The sequence below is a fragment of the Salmo trutta genome, chromosome 32 (assembly GCF_901001165.1).
Source record: "Salmo trutta chromosome 32, fSalTru1.1, whole genome shotgun sequence".
Lineage (NCBI taxonomy): Eukaryota > Metazoa > Chordata > Actinopteri > Salmoniformes > Salmonidae > Salmo > Salmo trutta.
The window spans coordinates 5219747-5244556 of record NC_042988.1 but is presented as its reverse complement, the minus strand read 5'-3'; the positions used below and the strand labels follow the sequence as shown (position 1 = coordinate 5244556).

At 41.6% G+C, this 24810-nt stretch overlaps 1 protein-coding gene across 1 annotated transcript; it reads right to left on the bottom strand.

Moving 5' to 3' along the window:
- Positions 1-9116: 9116 nt before the first annotated feature.
- On the bottom strand, positions 9117-24475 carry LOC115170867 (26S proteasome non-ATPase regulatory subunit 11). Its single transcript, XM_029727200.1, has 12 exons — positions 24354-24475; positions 18044-18145; positions 15872-16068; positions 15482-15539; positions 15049-15243; positions 13820-13964; positions 13496-13619; positions 13143-13268; positions 12186-12221; positions 11916-11967; positions 11500-11642; positions 9117-9796 (listed from the first exon to the last, which is right to left on the bottom strand). The coding sequence occupies exons 1-11, from the start codon at positions 24442-24444 to the stop codon at positions 11500-11502; spliced, it is 1269 nt and encodes a 422-aa protein (XP_029583060.1). The 5' UTR covers positions 24445-24475; the 3' UTR covers positions 9117-9796.
- Positions 24476-24810: the final 335 nt, after the last annotated feature.

Sequence of the window (24810 nt, the reverse complement as noted above, 5' to 3'; positions counted from 1 at the left end):
CAAATACTTGTTCTCCCCACTGTACGTGAGAATGCTATTCATTGACTACAGCTCAGCTTTCAACACCATAGAGCCCTCAAAGCTCATCACTAAGCTAAGGACCCTGGGACTAAACACCTCCCTCTGCAACTGGATCCTGGACTTCCTGACGGGCCGCCCCCAGGTGGTAATGGTAGGTAACAACATATCTGCCACACTGATCCTCAACATGGGACCCCTCAGGGGTATGTGCTCACTCCCCTCCTGTACTCCCTGTTCACCCATGACTGCACGGCCAAGTACGACTCCAACACCATCATTAAGTTTGCCGATGACACAACAGTGATAGGCCTGATCACCGACAACGATGAGACAGCCTATAGGGAGGAGGTCAGAGACCTGGCAGTGTGGTGCCAGGATAACCTCTCCCTCAACGTGATCAAGACAAAGGAGATGATCGTGGACTACAGGAAAAGGAGGGCCGAGCACACCCCCATTCTCATCAACAGGGCTGTAGTGGAGCATGTTGAGCGCTTCAAGTTCCTTGGTGTCCACATCACCAACAAACTATCATGGTCCAAACACACCAACACCTATTTCCCCTGTGCCACCACACATTGACTCTGCACCGGTACCCCCTGTATATAGCCTCGTTACTGTTATTTTATTGTTGCTCTTTAATTTTCCATTTTCTTCTTTTTTATTTGTATTTTTTATTTATTTATTTTTTACTTCAGTTTATTTTAGTAAATACTTTCTTAATACTTATTTTTCTTAAAACTGCATTGTTGGTTAAGGGCTTGTAAGTAAGCATCAAACCTGGAACCGAGAGACTGAAAAACAGCTTCTATCTCAAGGCCATCAGACTGTTAAAGAGCCATCACTAACATTGAGTGGCCTGCTGCCAACATACTGACTCAACTCAAGCCACTTTAATAATGGGAAAATTGATGTAATCAATTTATCACTTGCCACTTTATATTATTTATATTAGATCATGTTTACATAACCTACATTATTCATCTCATATGTATATACTGTACTCTATACCATCTACTGCATCTTGCCATCCTGATGTAATGTATCACTAGCCACCTTAAACAATGCTGCTTTACATGTTTTCATACCCTACAATACTCATCTCATATGTATATACACTGTACTCCATACCATCTATGACATCTTGCCTATGCCGTTCGGCCATCACTCATTTATATATTTTTATGTACATATTCGTATTCATTCCTTTACACTTGTGTGTATAAGGTAGTTGTGAAATTGGTAGATTACTTGTTAGATATTACTGCATGGTCGGAACTAGAAGCACAAGCATTTCACTACACTTGCATTAACACCTGCTAACCATGTGTATGTGACAAATACATTTGATTTGAAGTAAGCAAATCACTGTAAGGTCTACATCTGTTGTATTCGGTGTTGTATTTGGACCTAATTAAGACATATTTAGTCAACATTTAACTGTCTGCAACAAGGATAGGTACCATTCTTCACTGGAGTTGTGCATTACATTTTTTTTTGCCTATATACATAGGTTTGGGACTAGATCAATTTGATAGGCTAATTCCTCTTTAGGTTTGCTTGTGACTTGCCCTAAGGACTTTCCGTAGGTGTGGCAGCCCTAGAATTGGGTCGTCACTAGTTACCACAATCACAAAGTCATAAACCCCGCCTATTTCTACCATTTATCTTCTTAAAATCTGACTTAAAACCTAACCTCAACTGCAACCCTAACCTTAACCTTATGCATAACCCTTTTTGTTTTCATACATTTTTACGATAGCCTGTAGCCAATTTTAACTTTGTGGCTGTGGTAACTAGTGGAGACCCTAGACGTGGCCAATCCATTCACGTCATCCAAAACAACCCAAAAAGTGTGTCAATGGCACAAAGGTTTGGAGAAGTCTAGGTAAATTGTGTGTAATTCGATTGTTGTTGATGATCAGATATGCAGCAAATGATGGCCTATCAGCCTAACAAAACGCAATTAACTCATATAGCCTATAGATAATGGCAAGTGAAACTCTCAAGGAGTGTCAAAAAAGATACATCAACTTTCGCTTTCCTCTTTTAACTTCGTTTGTAATATTTGTATATTAGCAGTGGACCAGGTTCTACGGAGCCCCTTAGGGGTCATAATGGGGGTTAAAACAGCCAGGCTAATCAGTACCCTCAGTTTTTATCCATTCCCTCAATTTTTTTATTTGTTCTCTCTGTTTTAGTATCCATTCCCGCTGATTTTTATTTGTTAACTCATTGTTTTTAATCCATTCCCACGGATTTTTGATTTCTACCCTTAGTTTTTGTTTTTATAAATTACTTCTGAACTCCTTGTGGATTTATGTATCCCATCTTTCAGCCTGGTCTCATAGACTAGACGTAACATAGTAAATGTAAATATTACATACAAATTAGTATGTTTTGTTACATTTGGTGTGGAATTTGAATCTCATCACAGACAAGTTTGGCATTTTAGCTAATGAGCAACTTTTTAGCTACTTTGCATGTTAGCTAACCCTTTCCCTAACTCTAAATGTAACCCTTTAACTTACCCTAACCTTAAAACCTCTTACATCTAGACGTTCCGCTAGCGGAACACTGCTCCAATATCCAATGATAGGGCGTGGCGTGAAATACAAACTCCTCGAAAATCTGAAAACTTCCATTTTTCAAACATATGACTATTTTACACCATTTTAAAGACAAGACTCTCCTTTATCTAACCACACTGTCCGATTTCAAAATCAAGTTCATATTTATATCAAAAAACAGCTTTTTACATTAGCATGTGACGTTCAGAACTAGCATTCCCACCGAACACTTCCGGTGAATTTACTAAATTACTCACGATAAACGTTCACAAAAAACATAACAATTATTTTAAGAATTATAGATACAGAACTCCTTTATGCAATCGCGGTGTCCGATTTTAAAATAGCTTTTCGATGAAAGCACATTTTGCAATATTCTGAGTAGATAGCCCGGCCATCACAGGCTAGCTATTTTGACACCCACCAAGTTTGGTACTCACCAAACTCAGATTTACTATAAGAAAAATTGGATTACCTTTGCTGTTCTTCGTCAGAATGCACTCCCAGGACTTCTACTTCAACAACAAATGTTGGTTTGGTTCCAAATAATCCATAGTTATATCCAAATAGCGGCGTTTTGTTAGTGCATTCAAGACACTATCCGAAGGGTAACGAAGGGTGACGCGACGGCGCGTTTCGTGACAAAAAAATTCAAAATATTCCATTACCGTACTTCGAAGCATGTCAAACGCTGTTTAAAATCAATTTTTATGCGATTTTTCTCGTGAAATAGCGATAATATTCCGACCGGGAGTCGTTGTTTTCGTTCAAAGACTGAAAATGCAAAATGGACTCTTCATGTGCATGCGCGCACCCGTCTCATTGTTCTCAGATCGACCACTATCCAAATGCGCCACTGTTTTTCAGCCATGGACTGCAAAGTCATAGAAAAAAAAGCCTTAGAAAGTGTCACGTTACAGCAGAGATCCTCTGTTTTGGATAGAGATGACAAAGAAGGCCAATAAATGGTCAGACAGGGTACTTCCTGTACAGAATCTTCTCAGGTTTTGGCCTGCCATTTGAGTTCTGTTATACTCACAGACACCATTCAAACAGTTTTAAAAACGTTGGAGTGTTTTCTATCCAAAGCTATAAATTATATGCATATTCTAGTTTCTGGGCAGGAGTAATAACCAGATTAAATCGGGTACGTTTTTTATCCGGCCGTGAAAATACTGCCCCCTATCCATAACAAGTTAATCCCTAACCTAGCTAACGCTAGCAAGCTAGCTAGAATTTGTAAAATATATTCCTAATTGTAATTTGTAACATATCATACCAAATGGGCGATGGAATCCCAAAATTAATACATACTATACGAAACATACCATACTAAATCTCGGATTTGCGTACAGAATAATACAAAATGCTCTGAAACCAGCTCTGATCTCTAAATATATATATACATAAGTATGCATGTATAGGTCTGGTAGCCATCACCCGCTTAGTATATAGACCTTCCCTTTGAAGGACTGTTGTCTGTAACTATTCTAACCCTAACCACCCCGGAAACCTGAGCCCTAAACTAACCTCTCTGACCCACATGCCTAACCCTAAACACCCCAGAGACCTGAACTCTAACCCTAACCTCTCTGGCCACCATGCCTAATCCTAACCACTCCTGAGGCCTGAACCCTAACCTCTCTGGCCCCTATACCTAACCCTAACCAGACCTGAGTCCCAACCCTAACCTTTCTGGCCCTTATACCCAACCCTAACTACTCCAGAGATGTGAGTCCTAACCTTAACCTCTCTGGCCCCCATACCTAACTCTTACCATTCCCGAGGCCTGAGGTCTGAGTCCTAACCCTAAACCTCCTTGGTTCTCCTGCCAGCCCTGACCCCTAGGGAGATCCCTTTTCCCACATGATATATTTAAATGACACTTTTACCTACAACTATAACAAGTATTTGTCTACAAATTATTTTGAATATAGTATACTATTTTCTTATGGTAAAATACACCTCTTTCCACCTCTTAATTCTTATTTTTCTTGTCTTCATTTCTTTTTTCTTTGTTCTTTGGGCTTTTGAAGGGATGGTTATATGTACGGTGACCTGTGCCTGTGCAAGCTCGACATCTACGGATGTCAAGTGTACGGTCTCCTAACTTAACCCCTAGCCTAGCTAACGCTAGTCAGCTAACTAATGTTAGCCACCTAGCCAGAATTTGTAACATATTGTACATTAGGCAAATTCGTAACCTATAATACAAATTGTAATTGTAGTATATATATATAAATATATCATACGAAATGGGTGATGGACATCCACAAATGGATACATACCATATCAAACAAAGTACTGAATCTCAGATTTACGTACAGAATAATACGAAATGCTTTGAGACCAAGTTGGATTTCTAGGCCTATGGAAGTAATTATGTAGGCTACCATGATCGTCCCACTTGGCTGATAACATATTGCAGCCTAAAATGTAATTCTATTTCGTTAATTACATGCTTTAAATGGTGATGATCACTGACCATTCAGTATCTTATTTCCAGTTTGTGTTTTCATAGGTCGCCAAATAGGTAATGGGCACACTCGCTAATGCAAAACATTTGTGTCAGAAATACAACAGTAGAGTTTAAAATGCAATGGAAACCCATATAACTCTTTTTTTCCCCGTAGATAGGAATTTAAGCGCAAAATGAAACATCTCTGGTGGTAAAATGCGCATAGGTCCTATAGTTTTATGCGGATATGAGAAAATTGGCATTACAATCTGGCGCCAACCTACCTAGCCAGTAACCTTGTTTACGTCCACAGTTTTTATATGAGTAAAGTCATACTGTAGCCTATAAACGTTTTTCTAAACAGCTTTGATGGAAACAGGAAGTTTCTGTACAATTTTATAAATGCCAACAGCTAATTTGTTCGTTTGACATGGTGGGATCTTTTTGTGTCGGTAAAATGTATTATGCGCGAAATGGCGGTGGAAAAGCCTTTATGGGCAGATATTGATATAGCCTTATAACAATCACATCGACCTAAACTTGGAGTCACGAGATTAAATGGTGTGTTGTCCTCCCACTATGACTCGTGAAACCATGCAGTTTTAGGATTCATATTAAACAAATTATGATTAAGTTCACAGGGTGGTGAACGTGCACGATGAGTTTGATACCGCTTTCCAATACATATCTAGGGTCTTATTCTGGTAACATGATGATCGATGCTTGACTGCCGTTTGACAAATACAAATATTCTCGCTATTATCCATAATAATTTCATCATGTAGACTAGCCTACCTGCACCGGCACTATATCTGTCAGCTGTTGGCTAGAGCGCACGTGCCAAGACCAGAGTAACCACATTTTCTATTTAACGCAAGAGTTTGTGCCAAAATTATTGGAGGAGTTTAAAATGAAATTGAAACACATTGAACTTACTAAGTACATGAAAACTTGAGCGAAAAAAATACATTGTGTGGCCAAATGCGCATATTTTCTTTATGGAGAGTTTAAGAATATACTTATGAAAATCTGTCGCCAATTGGATGGAAACCTAGATAGCTATTGACTTTGATACGATGACAATATGTTCACCTGGAAATTTGCCAGGCTAGGGTATATGTACAGTCTTGGCCAAAAGTTTTGAGAATGACACATATTTCCATAAAGTTTGCTGCTTCAGCGTCTTTAGATATTTTTAGTCAGATGTTACTATGGAATACTGAAGTATAATTACAAGAATTTCATAAGTGTCAAAGGCTTTTTTTTTATTTGACAATTACATGAAGTTGATGCAAAGAGTCAATACTTGCAGTGTTGACCCTTCTTTTTCAAGACCTCTGCAATCCACCCTGGCATCTGTCAATTAACTTCTGGGCCACATCCTGACTGATGGCAGCCCATTCTTGCATAATCAATGCTTGGAGTTTGTCAGAATTTGTGGGGTTTTATTTGTCCACCCGCCTCTTGAGGTTTGACCACAAGTTCTCAATGGGATTAAGGTCTGGGGAGTTTCCTGGCCATAGACCCAAAATATCGATGTTTTGTTCCCCAAGCCACTTAGTTATCACTTTTGCCTTATGGCAAGGTGCTCCATCATGCTGGAAAAGGCATTGTTCGTCACCAAACTGTTCCTGGATGGTTGGGAGAAATTGCTCTCGGAGGATGTGTTGGTACCATTCTTTATTCATGGCTGTGCTCTTAGGCAAGATTGTGAGTGAGCCCACTTCCTTGGCTGAGAAGCAACCCCACACATGAATGGTCTCAAGATGCTTTACTGTTGGCATGACACAGGACTGATGGTAGCGCTCACCTTGTCTTCTCCGGACAAGCTTTTTTCCAGATGCCCCAAACAATCGGAAAGGGGATTCAGAGAAAATGACTTGACCACAGTCCTCAGCAGTTCAATCCCTGTACCTTCTGCAGAATATCAGTCTGTCCCTGATGTTTTTCCTGGAGAGAAGTGGCTTCTTTGCTGCCCTTCTTGACACCAGGCCATCCTCCAAAAGTCTTCGCCTCACTGTGCGTGCAGATGGACTCACACCTGCCTGCTGCCATTCCTGAGCAAGCTCTGTACTGGTGGTGCCCCGATCCCGCAGCTGAATCAACTTTAGGAGACGGTCCTGGCGCTTGCTGGACTTTCTTGGGCACCCTGAAGCCTTCTTCACAACAATTGAACCTCTCTCCTTGAAGTTCTTGATGATCCGATAAATGGTTGATTTAGGTGCAATCTTACTGGCAGCAATATCCTTGCCTGTGAAGCCCTTTTTGTACAAAGCAATGATGACGACACGTGTTTCCTTGCAGGTAGCCATGATTAGCAGAGGAAGAACAATGATTCCAAGCACCACCCTCCTTTTGAAGCTTCCAGTCTGTTATTCGAACTCAATCAGCATGACAGAGTGATCTCCAGCCTTGTCCTTGTCAACACTCACACCTGTGTTAACGAGAGAATCACTGACATGATGTCAGCTGGTCCTTTTGTGGCAGGACTGAAATGCAGTGGAATTTTTGGGGGGGATTTAGTTCATTTGCATGGCAAAGAGGGACTGCAATTAATTGCAATTCATCTGATCACGCTTCATAACATTCTGGAGTATATGCAAATTGCCATCATACAAACTGAGGCAGCAACTCCTCCGAAGTACAGATCTAGAACATTTAAAGGTCATGAAGCAGAGCCAGACGGAATTCCTGCCTAGGGATGAGAGCGCGTCATTATACCATATTTGCACCTTTAATGATTTTGCATGCCCTTTACTATCATTTGCCCTTATGATTCAGAGGCCTATGAAAACACAATGAAGGAGGGAACTAATAAAACATAGATTAGCCTGGCTGTTCATTTTTCTCCACCATGACACCTAAGTGGCTCCATAAAGATTAATTTGGTGATATAAAATGCAGTCTTATTTATTAGGTTAAACCACTTTTGAAGTCTGAAAACATCTGACAAACTTTGATTTGAGGGAAATGTTCCTTGAATTAGCATGTAGCCTATAATTCCATAGTACTTTTGTCAGACAGTAGGCGCATCAATTAAAATACGAACATGGCTCAAGCAAAGCGTGAAGGATTTATAAACAGACATATTTGAACAAATTAGTCAACCTAAAGAGATTATTTTCCCCCACAATCTTTGGCCAACTAAAACAATTTCACTTGTGAAAATCCCAATCCAATAGCGCCCCCTGGTGTCTGAAGTTTAGCTACATCATGACATTCTATGTCTATGTCAAGATGCCCTAGCTGGGTAAAATGGTTTGGTGAACAGACCCCAGACTCGCTGTAGCGCTGACTGTCCAATCACCTTTTGCTTATGTTCGAGTTGTCTAAAATGGAATAAAAAGGAACAATTCATTTACCTTGATAAATGCAGCAAATATGCTGAATCTGATGACATATGCAAGATAAAAATCTATATAGAGACCTGATAGATTTGAGGAAAAATCAAGGTATTTCTTGATTATTGTAATAGGCAATGGGCAAAAACAGAGAGTCAAGATGATAATAGTCCATCTAGTTTAGTTCCTCCAAACAGAAAATTAAGCTGTGACATTCAACATTTTATTAGCACTTGTCTTTTATCTATGTCATATGGGAAATGGTAGACCAGTAGTCCTTGCAAAAAGTAGTCCCCAAACCTTACAGCTTTTATATTTTTCAGCAAATGAGCCACAGTCTTTTGAATACATGAGGAATAAAAAACAACAACTCACTCTCCCTGTCAGTCAGCCAGTCACAATCCATACAACCAGGTCAATTGTTTCCACCACCACTCACAAAAGCACACTGGAGGCTTATTTTATTCTCATTTAGTGTTAAATATATATATATATATATATATATATATATATATATATATATATATATATATATATATATATATATATATATATATATATATATATATATATATATATATATATATATATATATATATATATAAAAAGGGGGGAGGGATGGGCGGAGTGTTAGCATGACAGGCCTGGCAGAGAGACACCTGGCAACATTATGTACAAACTGGAATTAGAGGCAGGGAGGGAAACAATTAGACCTGGATTCAAATAGTATTAGAGATCATATCAGGTACTTTATCTGTTCTCGATTGAGCTGGAACCAATAGAAAAGTCCCAAAAAGAGAAACCACACCCTCCTGGTACCCCAGGCAGGATAAAACAAATAATATATTAACCCAGCTCTGGGAACTATGAAACGGTGTGGCGATGACTGTGTCCTTTTCCTGTGACGTGTTCGCAGGGACAGTGGTCCGTTCTCTGTCCACTCTGGCCCAAAGCCAGCAGACCCAGACTGCCGTCTGTGTGTGTTGGGGGGGGGAGATGAAGGCAAGAACACAGGTTGTTTGGCAACAGAACTGAACCTTTAGGCAGTGTGAGCCCACCAATTACACTCTTTCAGAGACCTATATGTATCATACATGTTATGTAGGTGTTTCTGTTTCTTTACAAGATTCCCTGATGGCCAGCAAGGAAGGGAGGAGGGCGATGCTGAGGAACATAGAAACCTGTGATGGAGATGCCAGTACTTGTAATGTTCGTTGGGGGGGGGGTTAAAAAATGTACCCAGTCTGAATTGAAGAGGGGTGGGGGGCGACAGCATAGCCATGTCAGTTTGTGGGTTGGTCAGTTGGTTTATTTGCTTGCTGGGTTGTTTGAGTCCGAACACCCCCCCCAATCCTCTCCCCATCCCGGAGTGCTTCACACGCTCTGTGCTGGGTTACAGGTGGTCTCCTCTGTGGAAAGAGAAAATGGAAATGTGATTAACTGGTTGGCTGGAGCGGCAGATTTAGGGACACAGATCAAGCTAGTCATGGACTAAATCGCATACTCAATTTAAAGCGGTTAATCTGTGTTCGGGAAACCGTCCCAGGGCTGTCATACATAACAAGTACACATATTCAACATACAGTACCAGTCAAAAGTTTGGACACACCTACTCGTTCCTGGGTTTTTCTTTATTTGTTCTATTTCTACATTGTAGAATAATAGTGAAGACAAACTATGAACTAATACACATGGAACCATGAAGTAACCAACAGAAAAGTGTTAAATCAAAATATATTTTAGATTCTTCAAAGTAGCCACCATTTGTCTTGACAGCTTTGCACACTAGTTCACTTTCTCGCATCCAGCTTAATGTGGAATTTCTTTCCTTCTTAATGCTTTTGAGCCGATCAGTTGTGTAATGACAAGGTAGGGGGGGTATACAGAAGACAGCTCTATTTGGTAAAAGACCAAGTCAATATTATGGCAAGAACCGCTCATAAGCAAAGAGAAAAGACAGTCCAACATTACTTTAAGTCATGATGGTCAGTCATTGCGGAACATTTCAAGAACTTTGAAAGTTTCTTCAAGTGCAGTCACAAAAACCATCAAGCGCTATGAAACTGGCTCTCATGAGGACCGTCACAGGAAAAGAAGAACCAAAGTTACCTCTGCTGCAGAGGATAAGTTCATTAGAGTTAACTGCCTCAGAAATTGCAGCCCAAATAAATGCTTCACAGAGTTCGAGTAACAACATCAACTGTTCAGAGGAGACTGCGTGAATCAGGCCTTCATGGTCAAATTGCTGCAAAGAAACCACTACTAAAGAACACCAATAAGAAGAAGAGACTTGCTTGGGCCAAGAAACACGAGCAATGGACACTAGACCGGTGGAAATATGTCCTTTGGACTGATGAGTCTAAATTTCAGATTTTTGGTTCCAACTGCCGTGCCTTTGTGAGATGCAGAGTAGGTGAACGGATGATGTCTGCATGTGTGGTTCCCACCATGAAGTATGAAGGTGTGAAGGTGCTTTGCTGTTGACACAGTCTGATTTATTTAGAATTCAAGGCACACTTAACCAGCATAGCTACCACACCATAGTATTCTGCAGCGATACACCATCCCATCTAGTTGGCACTTAGTGGGACTATCATTTGTTTTTAAACAGGACAATGACCCAACACACCTCCAGGCTGTGTAAGGGCTATTTGGCCAAGGAGAGTGAATGAGTGCTGCATCAGATGACCTGGCCTCCACAATCGCCCGACCTCAACCCAATTGAGATTGTTTGGGATGAGTTGGACCGCAGAGTGAAGGAAAAGCAGCCAACAAGTGCTCAGCATTTGTGGGAACTCCCTCAAGACTGATGGAAAAGCATTCCAGGTGAAGCTGGTTGAGAGAATGCCAAGAGTGTCCAAAGCTGTCATCAAGGCAAAGGGTGGCTACTTTGAAGAAACAATATATATTTTGATTTGTTTATCAGTTTTTTGGTTACTACATGATTCCATATGTGTTATTTAACAGTTTTGATGTCTTCACTATTATTCTACAAAGTAGAAAATAGTCAAAATCAAGAAAAACCCTTGAATGAGTAGGTGTCTTGTACTGGTACTGTACATTTATTCTATATCACTCCAATTCTGCTAGCGGGCTCATGGGAAGGACTGACCTATGTGAGCTTCTTGGCTTTGTTGTAGAGTGAGTCCACCACTTTGCTAATGTTCTGAATGATCTCCAGGGCCACCTCATACGTTGTGTCTACTGCAGGCTCATCGAAGATGATCAGCACACCTTCGCCTTGGTCCAAAATACCTAGAGAGAGAGGTGGAGGGATGGTTTCAAGTAGGTACATAAAGGCAAAAAAAAAAAAAGACCTAAAAAAATTATGAACTTGAAGTTAATTATTACATTTTACCAACAACTATGGGACTAATATGACGGGAGGAGGAAATCTGGATTTAAACTCCCCCATGTATTTATTTGAAAAGTAAAACTTTTAGATTGGTCGGCGAGTTTTAGCTCCACTGTCCAAATAACTACATAGTGAAAAATGTGAACACATACACTTCTATCATAGACACCTACCGTGAAATTTTGTGTCTAGAATCATCTGTGACAACTTCCTCTCGACATCTCCCTGTGTAGAAGTGAAGAAACCAAATCGACATACAGATAAACACACACACACACACACACACACACACACACACACACCATGAATGGGGTAAAAAGAACACCAATGCTTGATTTATTTATTTCTTCTTCGACATTACTGCTTCAGTCAACAGAGCAACATTTTAAGAAAGGAAACAGGCAAGGCAAAATATTAAAAATATGTAATAAGCGATGACTTACCTTGGAGAGTTTTATGAGGGTGGAAATGTGTTCTATCTGTGGGGAAACAGAACAACACTTGTCAGTGTTCTGGAACACAAGCTCAACAATGCAAAACAAATAGACACACTTTTAGAAAGAGAGCAATTTGAACTTCAGACTAAGGATTTGTAAAGAATTTTACAAGACGAAAAATCCAAGCTGAACAAAGCCAAACAAATACTAGCCTTTTACGAATAGCCTTATGAATTCCCTGCCAGTGACTTATCAGCATCTCACATCCCTTTCAAGCTGCACACTCCACTCCCCAACCCCCACGACCCTAGGAGTACAATAAACTGGCCTGTCAAACACATGACCTGGGTTGCTAAGGGGTACATTGTTAGGGGGCAGGACACCTGACAACTCCTGACTGTACAGGCCAGTGTCTGTTCACTCCTCGGAGTGGACTTGTGGGATGGAGTTCGAGCAGAACCGAGTTGTTATTGTTCTAACGTGTGTGTGTGCTTACTATTTACTGTTGGTAGTAGTTAATGATAATTGTTTGCTTATATAGCCTTGACCTATACAGTCCTTTATATGTATACAGTCCTTACCAGTGCTCTTGCTGTGCTAATGTATGGGATTCATGCTATGCTAATTTGGTACAGCCTATTCATTACTGCTTATCTTACAGATCCACATCCTTCCCATTACTATTCCGTGTCTGCTGTGAGTGTGTACAGCAATAAAGTTCCCCTGTGTGTAACTGAGGTTGCCTCATTCCCCTCTTACCGGGGGAGGTGCTAGCGGGTCACAGATCAGCCCAAAAACGGAGAGTCGCTCTCTTTCAAGCCTACTACTTTAAAAAAAAACTGAAATTCGGGTTTTTACAGACTTCGCGAATTCTTAAGGAATTTTACAAGAACAAAAAAAAGCCTAGTCCTGGACTGAAAAGCATGCCCCCACCCTCCACAAAACGCTCAGCTGTAAGCTCACCTGTACCCTGGAGAAAGGCTCGATGACACGGATCAGGTTCTGTTCAAGCAGGTTGTCATAGAGCGTGGTCAAGTGTGTGCTTATGATGGGGTCATCTCTCAACTCACCTCTGTACTCTGTCAGGGCCTGGAGAGGGGGGGGGGTAGAGGTGAGAAATGGGTCAAATAGAAGGATATAGATGGGAGGGGAGAAAGTAAAGATGTAGCAAAAGAGGGGGATATAAATAGAGGAAGAGTAAAACAGGTGTTGAGGAACCTACAATAAGGGATAAACAACGCGTAGGGATAAAAACAGCAAACGAAAAAAATGCACCTGTTCATCGATGTTATTCAGTTCACTCGACATGCTCTTACCTTTTCAAAATTCTCCAGCGACCGGTTCTTGCTGGCTTGCGCCACGCATTTCAGAGAGTCTGTCTGTCTCCCGGCGTGCCGCAGGGCTAGCTTTCCACTGACAAGACCTTGGACCTCCTCAGGACTACAAGACAACAGGTTACTCATCCAAGACATCAACTTTCCTCTAAAGCTCTTATCATCTACACAAAACCAACTCCATAACTAACTGTTGTGCTGCATATTTACGCAAATTCCAAAGTTATATATTGCGTAAGTATAATATCGTGATTACACATCGATCATGATAACACACAACACAGAGTTGAGCGCTCAGCTGCTTACAGGTTGAGCATGATTTTGCAGAGCAGCATGTATTTGAGAGCGGTGATCGCTCTGGGGTGGTCGATGGAGTCGTAGCCTTCGAAGGCCTCGTAGAAGTAAGAGTAGGCCGTCTTCCAGTCCTTCTCCTCTGCTGCATGGATGATCCCTGTAGGAGGTTGAGGTCATCAACCAGGGATACTAAAATCTGCACCTCAAATCCTGTTGCAATGCTGATTGTCATTCTTGCTCTCTAATCAGGGACTGATTTAGACCCAGGGCACCAGATGAGTGCAATGAGGTAAAAATGAAAATCAGACATACAACTGGACTTAATAGCTCAACAACACTGCATGGCCACCTCTGCGCGACCAGAAAAGGCCAACCTACAACTACCGTAATTTCCGGACTATTAAGCACACCTGAATATAAGCCGCACCCACTGAATATTTTTTATTTTGAACATAAATAAGCCGCACATGTCTATAAGCCGCAGGTGCCTACTGGTACATTGAAACAAATGAACTTTACACAGGCTTTAACGAAACACGGCTTGAAACAAAAAATAAAAAAATAGCAGTAAGCTTTAGTTGTCTTTTTGCACTGAGTCAATTCCTCACGCTGCTGTTTCCAACGTCTTATCATCGACTCATTAAGACCAAGCTCCCGTGCAGCAGCTCTATTTACTTTTCCAACAGCCAGATCAATCGCCTTCAACTTGAATGCTGCATCATATGCATTTCTCCGTGTCTTTGCCATGATGAGGGTGACAAAATGACTACAGTAATCAGAATGATGGGAAGTTTGAGAGCGCTCGATTTAATCTAAACAGTAAACAAAAAAGTTGTTTGACCTTAACCCGTTCGGCAATTTCATTGGTCTAATGAAAGCTTCATGCCGCCAAAAAACTGAGCACGTCACAGAATGTGTTTAAAAAAAATAAAAAAATAATTGAAAGCGGGTAAAATCCATATATTAGCCGCGTCATTGTTTAAGCCGCGATGTTCAAAGCCTGGGAAAAAAGTTGCGGCTTATAGTCCGGAATTTACGGTATGTCGAGTTAGGATCCAGGCCTTTATGCTTGGTGGATGTGGAAGACCTGGCTGATGCCCTACCACCGTAAAATGCTTTAAAATGACACAGATAAAATGTTCAGAAATAAATAAAAAACAGCAGAGGTCACTCCTATACAGTGGACATAAGACTGAACTAGTGGTGGGTGTTGTAGGGGAAGAGGATGGAGGGTAGCAGACCTGACTGCATGTCCAGGGCGGCCTGTAGCTTGGGCGGGCAGTAGATGCCGTTGGCGGTGGTGCGTGCAGAGGTGAGGGCGGCACGGGCCTTGGGCAGGTTGCTGAGGCCGTGGTACGTCTTACTCTCCAGCAGTTGCACCTCCACCAGCAGGGCCTTGTCATCCATCTTCTTCAGCTCCTGGAGTAGCTGGGTGCCTGAGGGAGAGAGGGATGGAAGGAGGGAGGGAGACATGAATGAGTACACCAGAGTTGGCAGATATGCAGGGAATTCTTTTTAAGTACTTTAATTGGGACTGGTCAACTGACGTGTATAAAAATGGAGTTAACATGTATCTGATGTGCACTTATTAGGAATAACAACTGTAATCATATTCAGCTCTTTCTGCTGTGATTAATATTTCCAGTTTCTATACAAACAAGCAAATCAACGCACCTAGATGAAGCGCCTCCTGATACCGCTTTGTGTCAAAATACAGAGAGATGAGACGAGCCTGGAGAGAGAGAGAGAAGACAAAGTCAAGGATAGCACCACCTCTGGAACCATCTTTAACATAAACTGGACCTCTGGTGGTGATGACTAAGAAAAATATCAAAATTGTTCAATTGGAATTTCAACTTAATTCCCGAATTGAAATGTGTCAAGATCCACCAATGGCCCTTGCAGCAAAGGCTGCAGCACTACATACAGCGAAATAGACTCAAGAACCCTAAGACAGGCTTGATCTCCATCCACTGTAAACCATCTAGTGAGGCAAACCAAACCCCTCATGTCAGTGCTCCCCCTCAGCTCCCTTCCAGTGTGGTCCCCTCTCCCGCTCCTCACCTCCAGGGCCTGTCTGAGGAATGTCCTCTTCTCAGCCTTGGCCCACTCAATGCACTCCAGACACAGCTCCACCTCCTGGCCTGTAGCTGCCTCCATGTCCAGAAACAGGTCCAGCAGCGAGCGCACCAGCCGCGCCGCCTTGGCCTTGCTGATGGAATTCAGGAACGGCCGAACATACTTCAGGAGACCGCCCAGCTCTGAGGGACACAGACAGCAGGTTGGAGGGGGATCAGTTTAAGCAAGCCAAGGTGAGGAGCAGAAAACCTAATGTTGATCACAACGACTAGGTATTTGGGACGCAAGGTGATTTGTAGATCAGTAATTCTGGGCAGTCCGCATGCAATGTAATCAATCTCAAACTTGCGCACAGTCAAGGAGAAACTTGTCACTGTCACTCTCACCAACATTATAGAAAAAGTTAATTGCCACAGCATTTGTCAGCAATTTAGTCCGCATCGTGTTTTGTTTCCTAGCCATACTGAAGATCATGACAACACTAGTCAGTATTAGTGTTGCACGGTATACCGGTACCATCATGGTACCAAAACGTCATGATACCAACCTTTTAGAATAACGTAGTACCGTTTCATATGATACTACTGACCTTTTCAGCCCTACCGATCAAAATAACCTGTTATAAAATGTTTATAAAAGTCAGCATTGTTAATAAAGTCAGTTGAATTGAAGCAACAGCCACTAGACTCTTGTATGGGCAGGTCTAATAATATCCACCTCAATTTCATGCGCACATCACGTGTGGCAGCTGTAATCAGCCAGCACCATCCCCTAGACCCTACCGGCCCTCACTCACCTGCTTCTCTCCGCCCGCTTTTCACTCACATCTATTCCTCCATCAGTTTTTTTTTTGTTACAGAATTTTGCCGTGATAGAGCAGAGATGCAGAGATGCAGACCCAGACCCTGATGAGTCTTCTGTTAGATGTGTACATTTATTACATTGGAGCAGCGCGCAAAGTGAGCAATGTTGATATCATTTTGTCGCCTGTTGTAACCAAGAGCACAGACCAGTCTGAGTAGACTTTTCAAGTTCACTGTCATGCAGCCAGTGTCAGAGAGGGGAAATGGAGCACCGCTTCGCGACAGGGATGCTTGCAGCTTTACAGCAAAGAAAAGGCTCGTCTCCAGCCTAAACAGTTCAACAAATACAACCCATATTACTGGAGATTCCTTTTTTCTTTCTAACGGGATTCGCAGAGATTGTATATAATTTCACAATCCATGTCACGGGCCGTTCTAATCTAATCCCAGGTTGCAAATGATTGATTTGATAACAAACAACGTTCAGTAATGTTACCTAGATAGCTAACAACCTGGTAACTTGACAGTAGGTTTAGGCAAATTGGATTGGTACAGGAAGAAAAAAGGTCTGCTACTCATGAAATGGGCTTCAAAAAAGTAGGACACATATAGGCCTAATGTAAGCCTAAACTATATCAAAAATCTATTTTTGGTACTCCTTAAAATCGGTTTGGTGCCTAATGTTTTAAAAGTTGGGAGTAGTGTCTGTGTGTGTCTTTGTGAGTGAGACAGTGTGTGTGAGGAAGGGAGGGATTGTGTGTGTCAGTGTTAACTGAAGAGTAAAGGTTTCATGCAGTGTTTTGCCCTTACTGACACAATGACATGCAGATCATTATGTATGTATATCCCAGGAGGTTGGTGGCACCTTAATTGGGGAGGACGGGATCGTGAAAATGGCATCAAACACATGGTTTCAATGTGTTCGATGCCATTCCATTTGCGACTTTCCAGCCATTATTATGAGCCATCCTCCCTTCAGCAGCCTCCACTGATGTATATTCCTTCCTTCCATTCCTCCAGCCAAATCACAGGTAGGCCTTTGCAAATCAGCCATTCTATGCAGCATTATATTATACACTGAACAGTGTGAAGTTCTACTCTATACAACACATTTGAATTTAAGTGTGAATTTCATTGACATGTTTTTGGGGGACGGGGCGAACAGGATGCTAGGCCACAGATTTTCTTCCGCCATGGTATCGCGATACTACTCGGTCTCGTGATACTTGGTATTGTATTGTTTGCAAAATATTGGTATCGTGACAAGCCTAGTAAGCATCAATCTCTAGTAGAGGTGATGCGTCTACTCTGAATGAGCACTTATCCAGCTGAAATCGAAGGAAGGATGTGTCACCTGCAGCCTGGCCCGTCTTAGCCAGCAGACCACCCAGCTCCAGGATGCTCTGCTCTTTGACACACACTGCCTCCTCATCGCTCTCCTGGATGTCCCGCTTTACTGGAACAAAAAAAATGGAAGAAAACTTGTTGACATTGACAACACAACCTTTTACACATAGACCTAGCTTCATAGATGGCAACATCTAGGCTATATGTGGAGAAGAAAATAAAAAAATCAGTTGTCAAATCCCAGTGGGGATGCTAATTTATAAGTCACTGCTTTCAGTTGACAGCTAGCTGGGGAAATCATCCCTGGGTCCAACATTGACTGCTAGCGAACTAGGTCCAATGTAACAAAGGCTCAGCCACTGTCTGTTGAGCTTCTGCTGTCAATAAATCTGATTTAGCTGGCTCTATTTACCAACAAAAATGTGTAGCTAGTTAGTAATTTCAGTAATGTTCGCTAGCTATCTGGCTAACTTTAGCTAGCTATATAAGGTTAGAAAAAGGCATGTCAGATAGCCATCACATTCGCTAACATTTAGCTAGATTTTTTTACAGGTTTTTCTCATTGAGATAACATCTCTTTTCCAAGAGAGACCTGGTCCAATAGCAGCAGGGGGAACAACGTTTCAGACAACACAACTTACATACACAAACAACATTAAACACAACTATAAACACAGTACAACAAAAACATTAACGTTAAAAACACGAAAGTCTTGACTAAAAACAGCTGTCCTAAAGACAATTACACTCTATGATATATACGTCGATCAAGTGTTTAAACTCCACCAACGAAACTAGATCAAAGTTTAAAAATGTGTAAATCAAAAGAAACTAAAAAAGAAAAAAAATGTAGCTAGCTAGATTATTTAAATGTTATACATTCCGCTACAGTAAAAAATTGGGAATGCCTTTTACTTAGATTAACACAGCTGAGCCGGCATGAGATATGGCTTGGAAAACGTACCTCAATCAAGGGATATAAATGGCATTGTATTCACAATTGTCCCATTATCCCACCTACTACACAAGACTGAACGACTGCTAATTTTAAGTAAACTGCCGTTTTTGTCCTCATGCTAGCTAATAGTAGCCACGAAATAATGCATTTTAGTCTATTCTTTAATTGAAATACCAGTCAATGTAGCGCGAGAGCTTCTGACACAACTCAAGCAGCTTTAATAAGCCCAATCAACTTGCAACAATTGTAAAGGCAATGTGTGTAAAAAAAAAGTTATATATAAAAATAAAAATGCTATTTTTAATCGTGGACAGTTTTTTAAAAAGTTTTAATTATATATATATATATATATATAATTAAAACTTTTTAAAAAACTGTCCACGATTAAAAATAGCATTTATTTTCTTCTCTCAACTGGTAATTGAAGTACGCTTCCCATTCAAATGCATGGCAACTAGGCAGGCTTCAGTGCGTCACACCACTTTGCAATGAGCTGGATGCAGTATGCATTTTGAAAGCATACTTTGTTTGAAACCAGAACGTTTCACGACATATGAGGCATGTCTTACCTTGCTTCAAAGTAGCCTAGCCAAAGTCCAACCAAATGTGCAGGCAATAATTTTATAAAGACTTCCATATGCCATTGAAATCAATAGACTTTTTATTTTATGTTCTATTGGTTTTCAAATCAAATCCTTGTCCAGTAGCCAAAGGCCAGTGGTATAAAGTACTTAAGTAAAAATACGTTAAAGTACTACTTAAGTAGTTTTTGGGGTATTTAACTTTTACTTCACTACATTCCTAAAGAAAATAATGTTATTTTTACTCCATGCATTTTCCCTGACACCCGTACTCCTTACTTAGCAGTATATGAAAATGGTCCAATTTACACACTTCAAGAGAACACATGATCATCCCTACTACCTCTGATCAGGCAGACTCATTTGAAAATTATGTCTGAGAGCTTGAGTGTTCCCCTGACTCTCACTTGCGAAACATTCTATTAAAAAAGGTATCTATACCAAAGTATGACAATTGCATATTTTTTCCACCACTGCCAAAGATAAACTCCAAGTCATAAACTCAGGGGAAAAAAAGAAACGTTCTCACTGCCAACTGCGTTTATTTTCACCAAACTTAACATGTGTAAATATTTGTATGAACATAAGATTCAACAGGCATAAACTGAACAAGTTCCACAGACATGTGACTAACAGAAATTGAATAATGTGTCCCTGAACAAAGGAGGGGGGGGTCAAAATCAAAAGTAACAGTCAGTATCTGGTGTGGCCACCAGCTGCATTAAGTACTGCAGTGCATCTCCTCATGGACTGCACCAGATTTGCCGGTTCTTGCTGTGAGATGATACCCCACTCTTCCACCAAGGCACCTGCAAGTTCCCAGACATTTCTGGGGGGGAATGGCCCTAGCCCTCACCCTCCGATCCAACAGGTCCCAGACTTGCTCAATGAAATTGAGATTCGGGCTCTTTGCTGGCCATAGCAGAACACTGACATTCATGTCTTGCAGGAAATCACGCACAGAACAAGCAGTATGGCTGGTGGCATTGTCATGCTGGAGGGTCATGTCAGGATGAGCCTGCAGGAAGGGTACTACATGAGGGAGGAGGATGTCTTCCCTGTAACGCACAGCGTTGAGATTGCCTGCAATGACAAGCTCAGTCCGATGATGCTGTGACACACCGCCCCAGACCATGACGGACCCTCCACCTCCAAATTGATCCCGCTCCAGAGTACAGGCCTCGGTGTAACGCTCATTCCTTTGACGATAAATGCGAATCCGACCATCACCCCTGGTGAGACAAAACTGCGGCTCGTCAGTGAAGAACACTTTTTGCCAGTCCTGTCTGGTCCAGCGACGGTGGGTTTGTGCCCATAGGCAACGTTTTTGCTGATGATGTCTGGTGAGTACCTGCCTTACAACAGGCCTACAAGCCCTCAGTCCAGCCTCTCACATCCTATTGCAGATAGTCTGAGCACCGATGGAGGGATTGAGCGTGTTTAAACCCTTTACAATGAAGATCTGTGAAGTTATTTGGATTTTTACGAATTATCTTTGAAAGACAGGGTCCTGAAAAGGGGACGTTTCTTTTTTGCCGAGTTTATTAGCCACCAATGCTAGTTGTTGTATAGGCCTATTTAGAGCATAGGCCTATTTAGAGGATATCTACATATGTCACATGAAACCGCACACAATGCTATTTTCCCACTAATTGCATTACGGAACATACTGTTCAATGCAGTGCCTTAGAGTAGGCCTAGACTATAGGATATATCAGAGACTACATTTCTTCACACAGGAAAAAGTTGGCCCTTTATAAACATTTCATGCAATTCTACTACCCTTTATAAACGGGAAATATGTGCAATATGAGACCCACTTAACTTGGAGGAAATTACTGTCCAAAAACAAACAAAAATGGCACTGACAGAATGATAAAGAATATGGCGTATGTTCTCCGCTGGGGCAATTAATTCAGTTTAGAATTTTGTTAACTAAGACTGATTAGAGACCCCTTTACTTTTTCCACATTTTGCTACATTACAGCCTTATTCTAAAATGGATTAAATTGTTCCCCCCCCTCAATCTACACACAATACCCCATAATGACAAAGCAAAAACAGGTTTTGAGAAATGTCTGAAAAAATTAAACTGAAATATCACATTTACATAAGTATTCAGACCCTTTACTCAGTAAATAAGCATCTTTGGCAGCGATTAGTCTCGAGTATGACACCACAAGCTTGGCACAACTGTATTTGGGGAGTTTCTCCCATGGGCTCCCAAGTGGTGCAGCGGTCTAAGGCACTAAATGTCAGTGCTAAAGGTGTCACTACAGACCCTGGCTCGATTCCAGGCTGTATCACAACCGACAGTGATTGGGAGTCCCAATTACTCCGTTCATCTTTCCCTCAGTCCTGACTAGTCTCCCAGTCCCTGCCGCTGAAAAACATCCCTACAGCATGATGTGGCCTCCACCATGCTTCACCGTAGGGATGGTGCCAGGTTTCCTCCAGACGTGACGCTTGGCATTCAGGCTAAATAGTTCAATATTGGTTTCATCAAACCAGTGAATCTTGTTTCTCATGGTCAGAGTCCTTTAGGTGCCTTTTGGCAAACTCCAAGCGGGCTGTCGTGCCTTCCGTCTGGCCACTCTACCATAAAGGCCTGATTGGTGGAGTGCTGCAGAGATGGTTGTCCTTCTGGATGCTTCTCCCATCTCCACAGAAGAACTACGGAGCTCTGTCAGAGTGACCATTGTGTTCTTGGTCACCTCCCTGACCAAGGCCCTTCTCCCCCGATTGCTCAGTTTGGCCGGGCGGTCAGCTCTAGGGTGAGTCTTGGTGGTTCCAAACTTCTTCCATTGAAGAATGATGGAGGCCACTATGTTCTTGGGGACATCCAATGCTGCAGACATTTTTTGGTACCCTTCCCCAGTTCTGTGCCTCGACACAATCCTGTCTTGGAGCTCTGTGGACAATTCCTTCGACCTCATGACTTGGTTTTTGCTGACATGCACTGTCAACTGTGGTACCTTATATAGACAGACGTGTGGCTTTCCAAATTGTGTCCAATCAATTGAATTTACCACAGGTGGACTCCAATCAAGTTGTAGAAACATCATGGACGATCAATGGAAACAGGATGCACCTAAGCTCAATTTCAAGTCTCATAGCAAAGGGTCTGAATACTTATGTAAATAAGGTATGTTTTTTTATTTGCTATAAATTTGCAAAAAAATTATAAAAACCTGTTTTCTTTTTGTTATTATGGGGTATTGTGTGTATATTCATTTAATGTATTGTGTGTACATTGATTTAATCCATTTTATAATATGGCTTTAACGTAACAAAATGTGGAAAAAGGGAAGGAGTCTTAATACTTTCTGAATGCACTGTGCATGGCTGTCTCTGGGAATATTGGCCTCATTGACCCCAAAAACTCTGTATATCGGTCGTTCTCCAGTCTGAAGGTACAAACTCTGCCTTCTTGGCAGGCCGGGTGGGAGCCTACCACTGGCCAATCGGATGGCTCAGTTTACCGTGTTTGCAGTAACTTAGCAGGCGTAAAATAAAGCTACAACAAAGTTGATACTGTGAGATTTCAAAACCATGACTAGAGACTCAACGAATACAACAAAGATTGAGTTTATGTTTAAAAGTTTTTACTAACACTTTCTATTCAACACTTTTATAAGCAATAAAATGTGCATTCTCCCTACTTCCTTCCATTCGCACTACAACCAGCACTGCAGTTGCAATGAATGAGTAGGAAAGTGTATCGATAGGCTTGCATTGTTATTATTAGGGGCTTAAGTATTTTTTTAATATCGAGGAATATTTAACTTTCTCTGGTCATAGGAGTAACAACATGAATGTGTGCGGTGGGACTCAAGTTTAGCTATCAGCAGGAAGACAGTGACCCTTTCTGGTCAGTGGCAGTGGAGGGATGTTGAGGTAGACCCTCACTCTGTTGCCCTCTCCCTCCTCTGAGACTGACCATCAGAAACAGGCACCATCAGCCCAGTAAAATAGAAAAAAAGGTAATTCTTTAAATGTATGCTCACTCAGCTGTGCTTCAGGAGTAATACAACTGATATATTACCAGTGTGATCATATAGCCTCTCGATAATTTTTTGTAATATTATTTTTAAAAACTGGTCTGAGAAGAACAGTGTATTGGCAAGCCAAAATGCCGTGATAATGTTTAGGTCCAATAGCCTACTGCACATAGTTCAAAACATTGGGAATATGTGTATATTTAATAGGTTAAAATTAATAGATACTTTCAAAAAGTAAGCCTATGCAAAATTTACTGTAAAACAAATCTGAGCGGTAGATCTCGGCTTGAATTTTGACTCAAAGTGATCTTGACTCAGAAAAGGTTGTTGACCACTACTATAGTCCACACCGGTCTGCGTAGCATTCTCACACCCCAAATCCCGGTCTGGTCTGTCGAGTCTGCTTCGGGAAACGTTCCCGAAAGTCCCGCGATGTTGTGTCGATGGGTATAAGGTTGGAATCACGCCTGTCTGTGTCCGAATCTTCTACCATTTAGCTAGCTAGTTATTAATGCAATACGCAAGCAAAGGGGTAGCTAACTAACGTTGCCTAGTTAATTGCACATAGTATGCTAGCTACCGGTTTCCCTGCTGCTGACTCACTGTGACCAATGGGGATAGGCCGGTAGCCCGGTACGGTCATTGAGCTATAGAGTACGGTAGCTAGCAAAATTAGCTAGCTAACTGCTCTAACCCATGGACAGGGATTGTTTTAGCGATAATCTACACGTCCGAGACACTTGGATACTACAAGTTACGTTGCAGCTGTATACTTACCTATTGAATGTAAAATATCGATAGATGCATTCCGGTCTGAACTGAGAAGAGACTGGGCTCTTTGAAACTCAGCCACTGCCGCGGCTGCCATCTTGCCTCCTCTCAATGACAGCTTGTTTCCGGTCTGTCAATCAACGTTCCTCTTCTTTTCCTTTGAAGTTAAATGGCGGTTGCCGCCACCTACTGGACTGGAATATGTATCCTATGTTTCACAGACAGAGAAGGACCCTTTGCCTAGTACCCACTGATGTTGTCTCCTAGGCTAGCAGACTGGTTTCACGAGGCTAGTTATCGCCCTAAAATAAAATAAAAATAAACATGTAAACCTCCTAACACAGGTTCTCATTGGTCTGGGCTATGGACATCTCCATGTGTGTGTAATGGATAGGAATCGCCCGTTTCCCAGTGGACCCTTAGTGAGGTTTATTTTAATGAGAATTTCGGTTGGGAGGTTTAC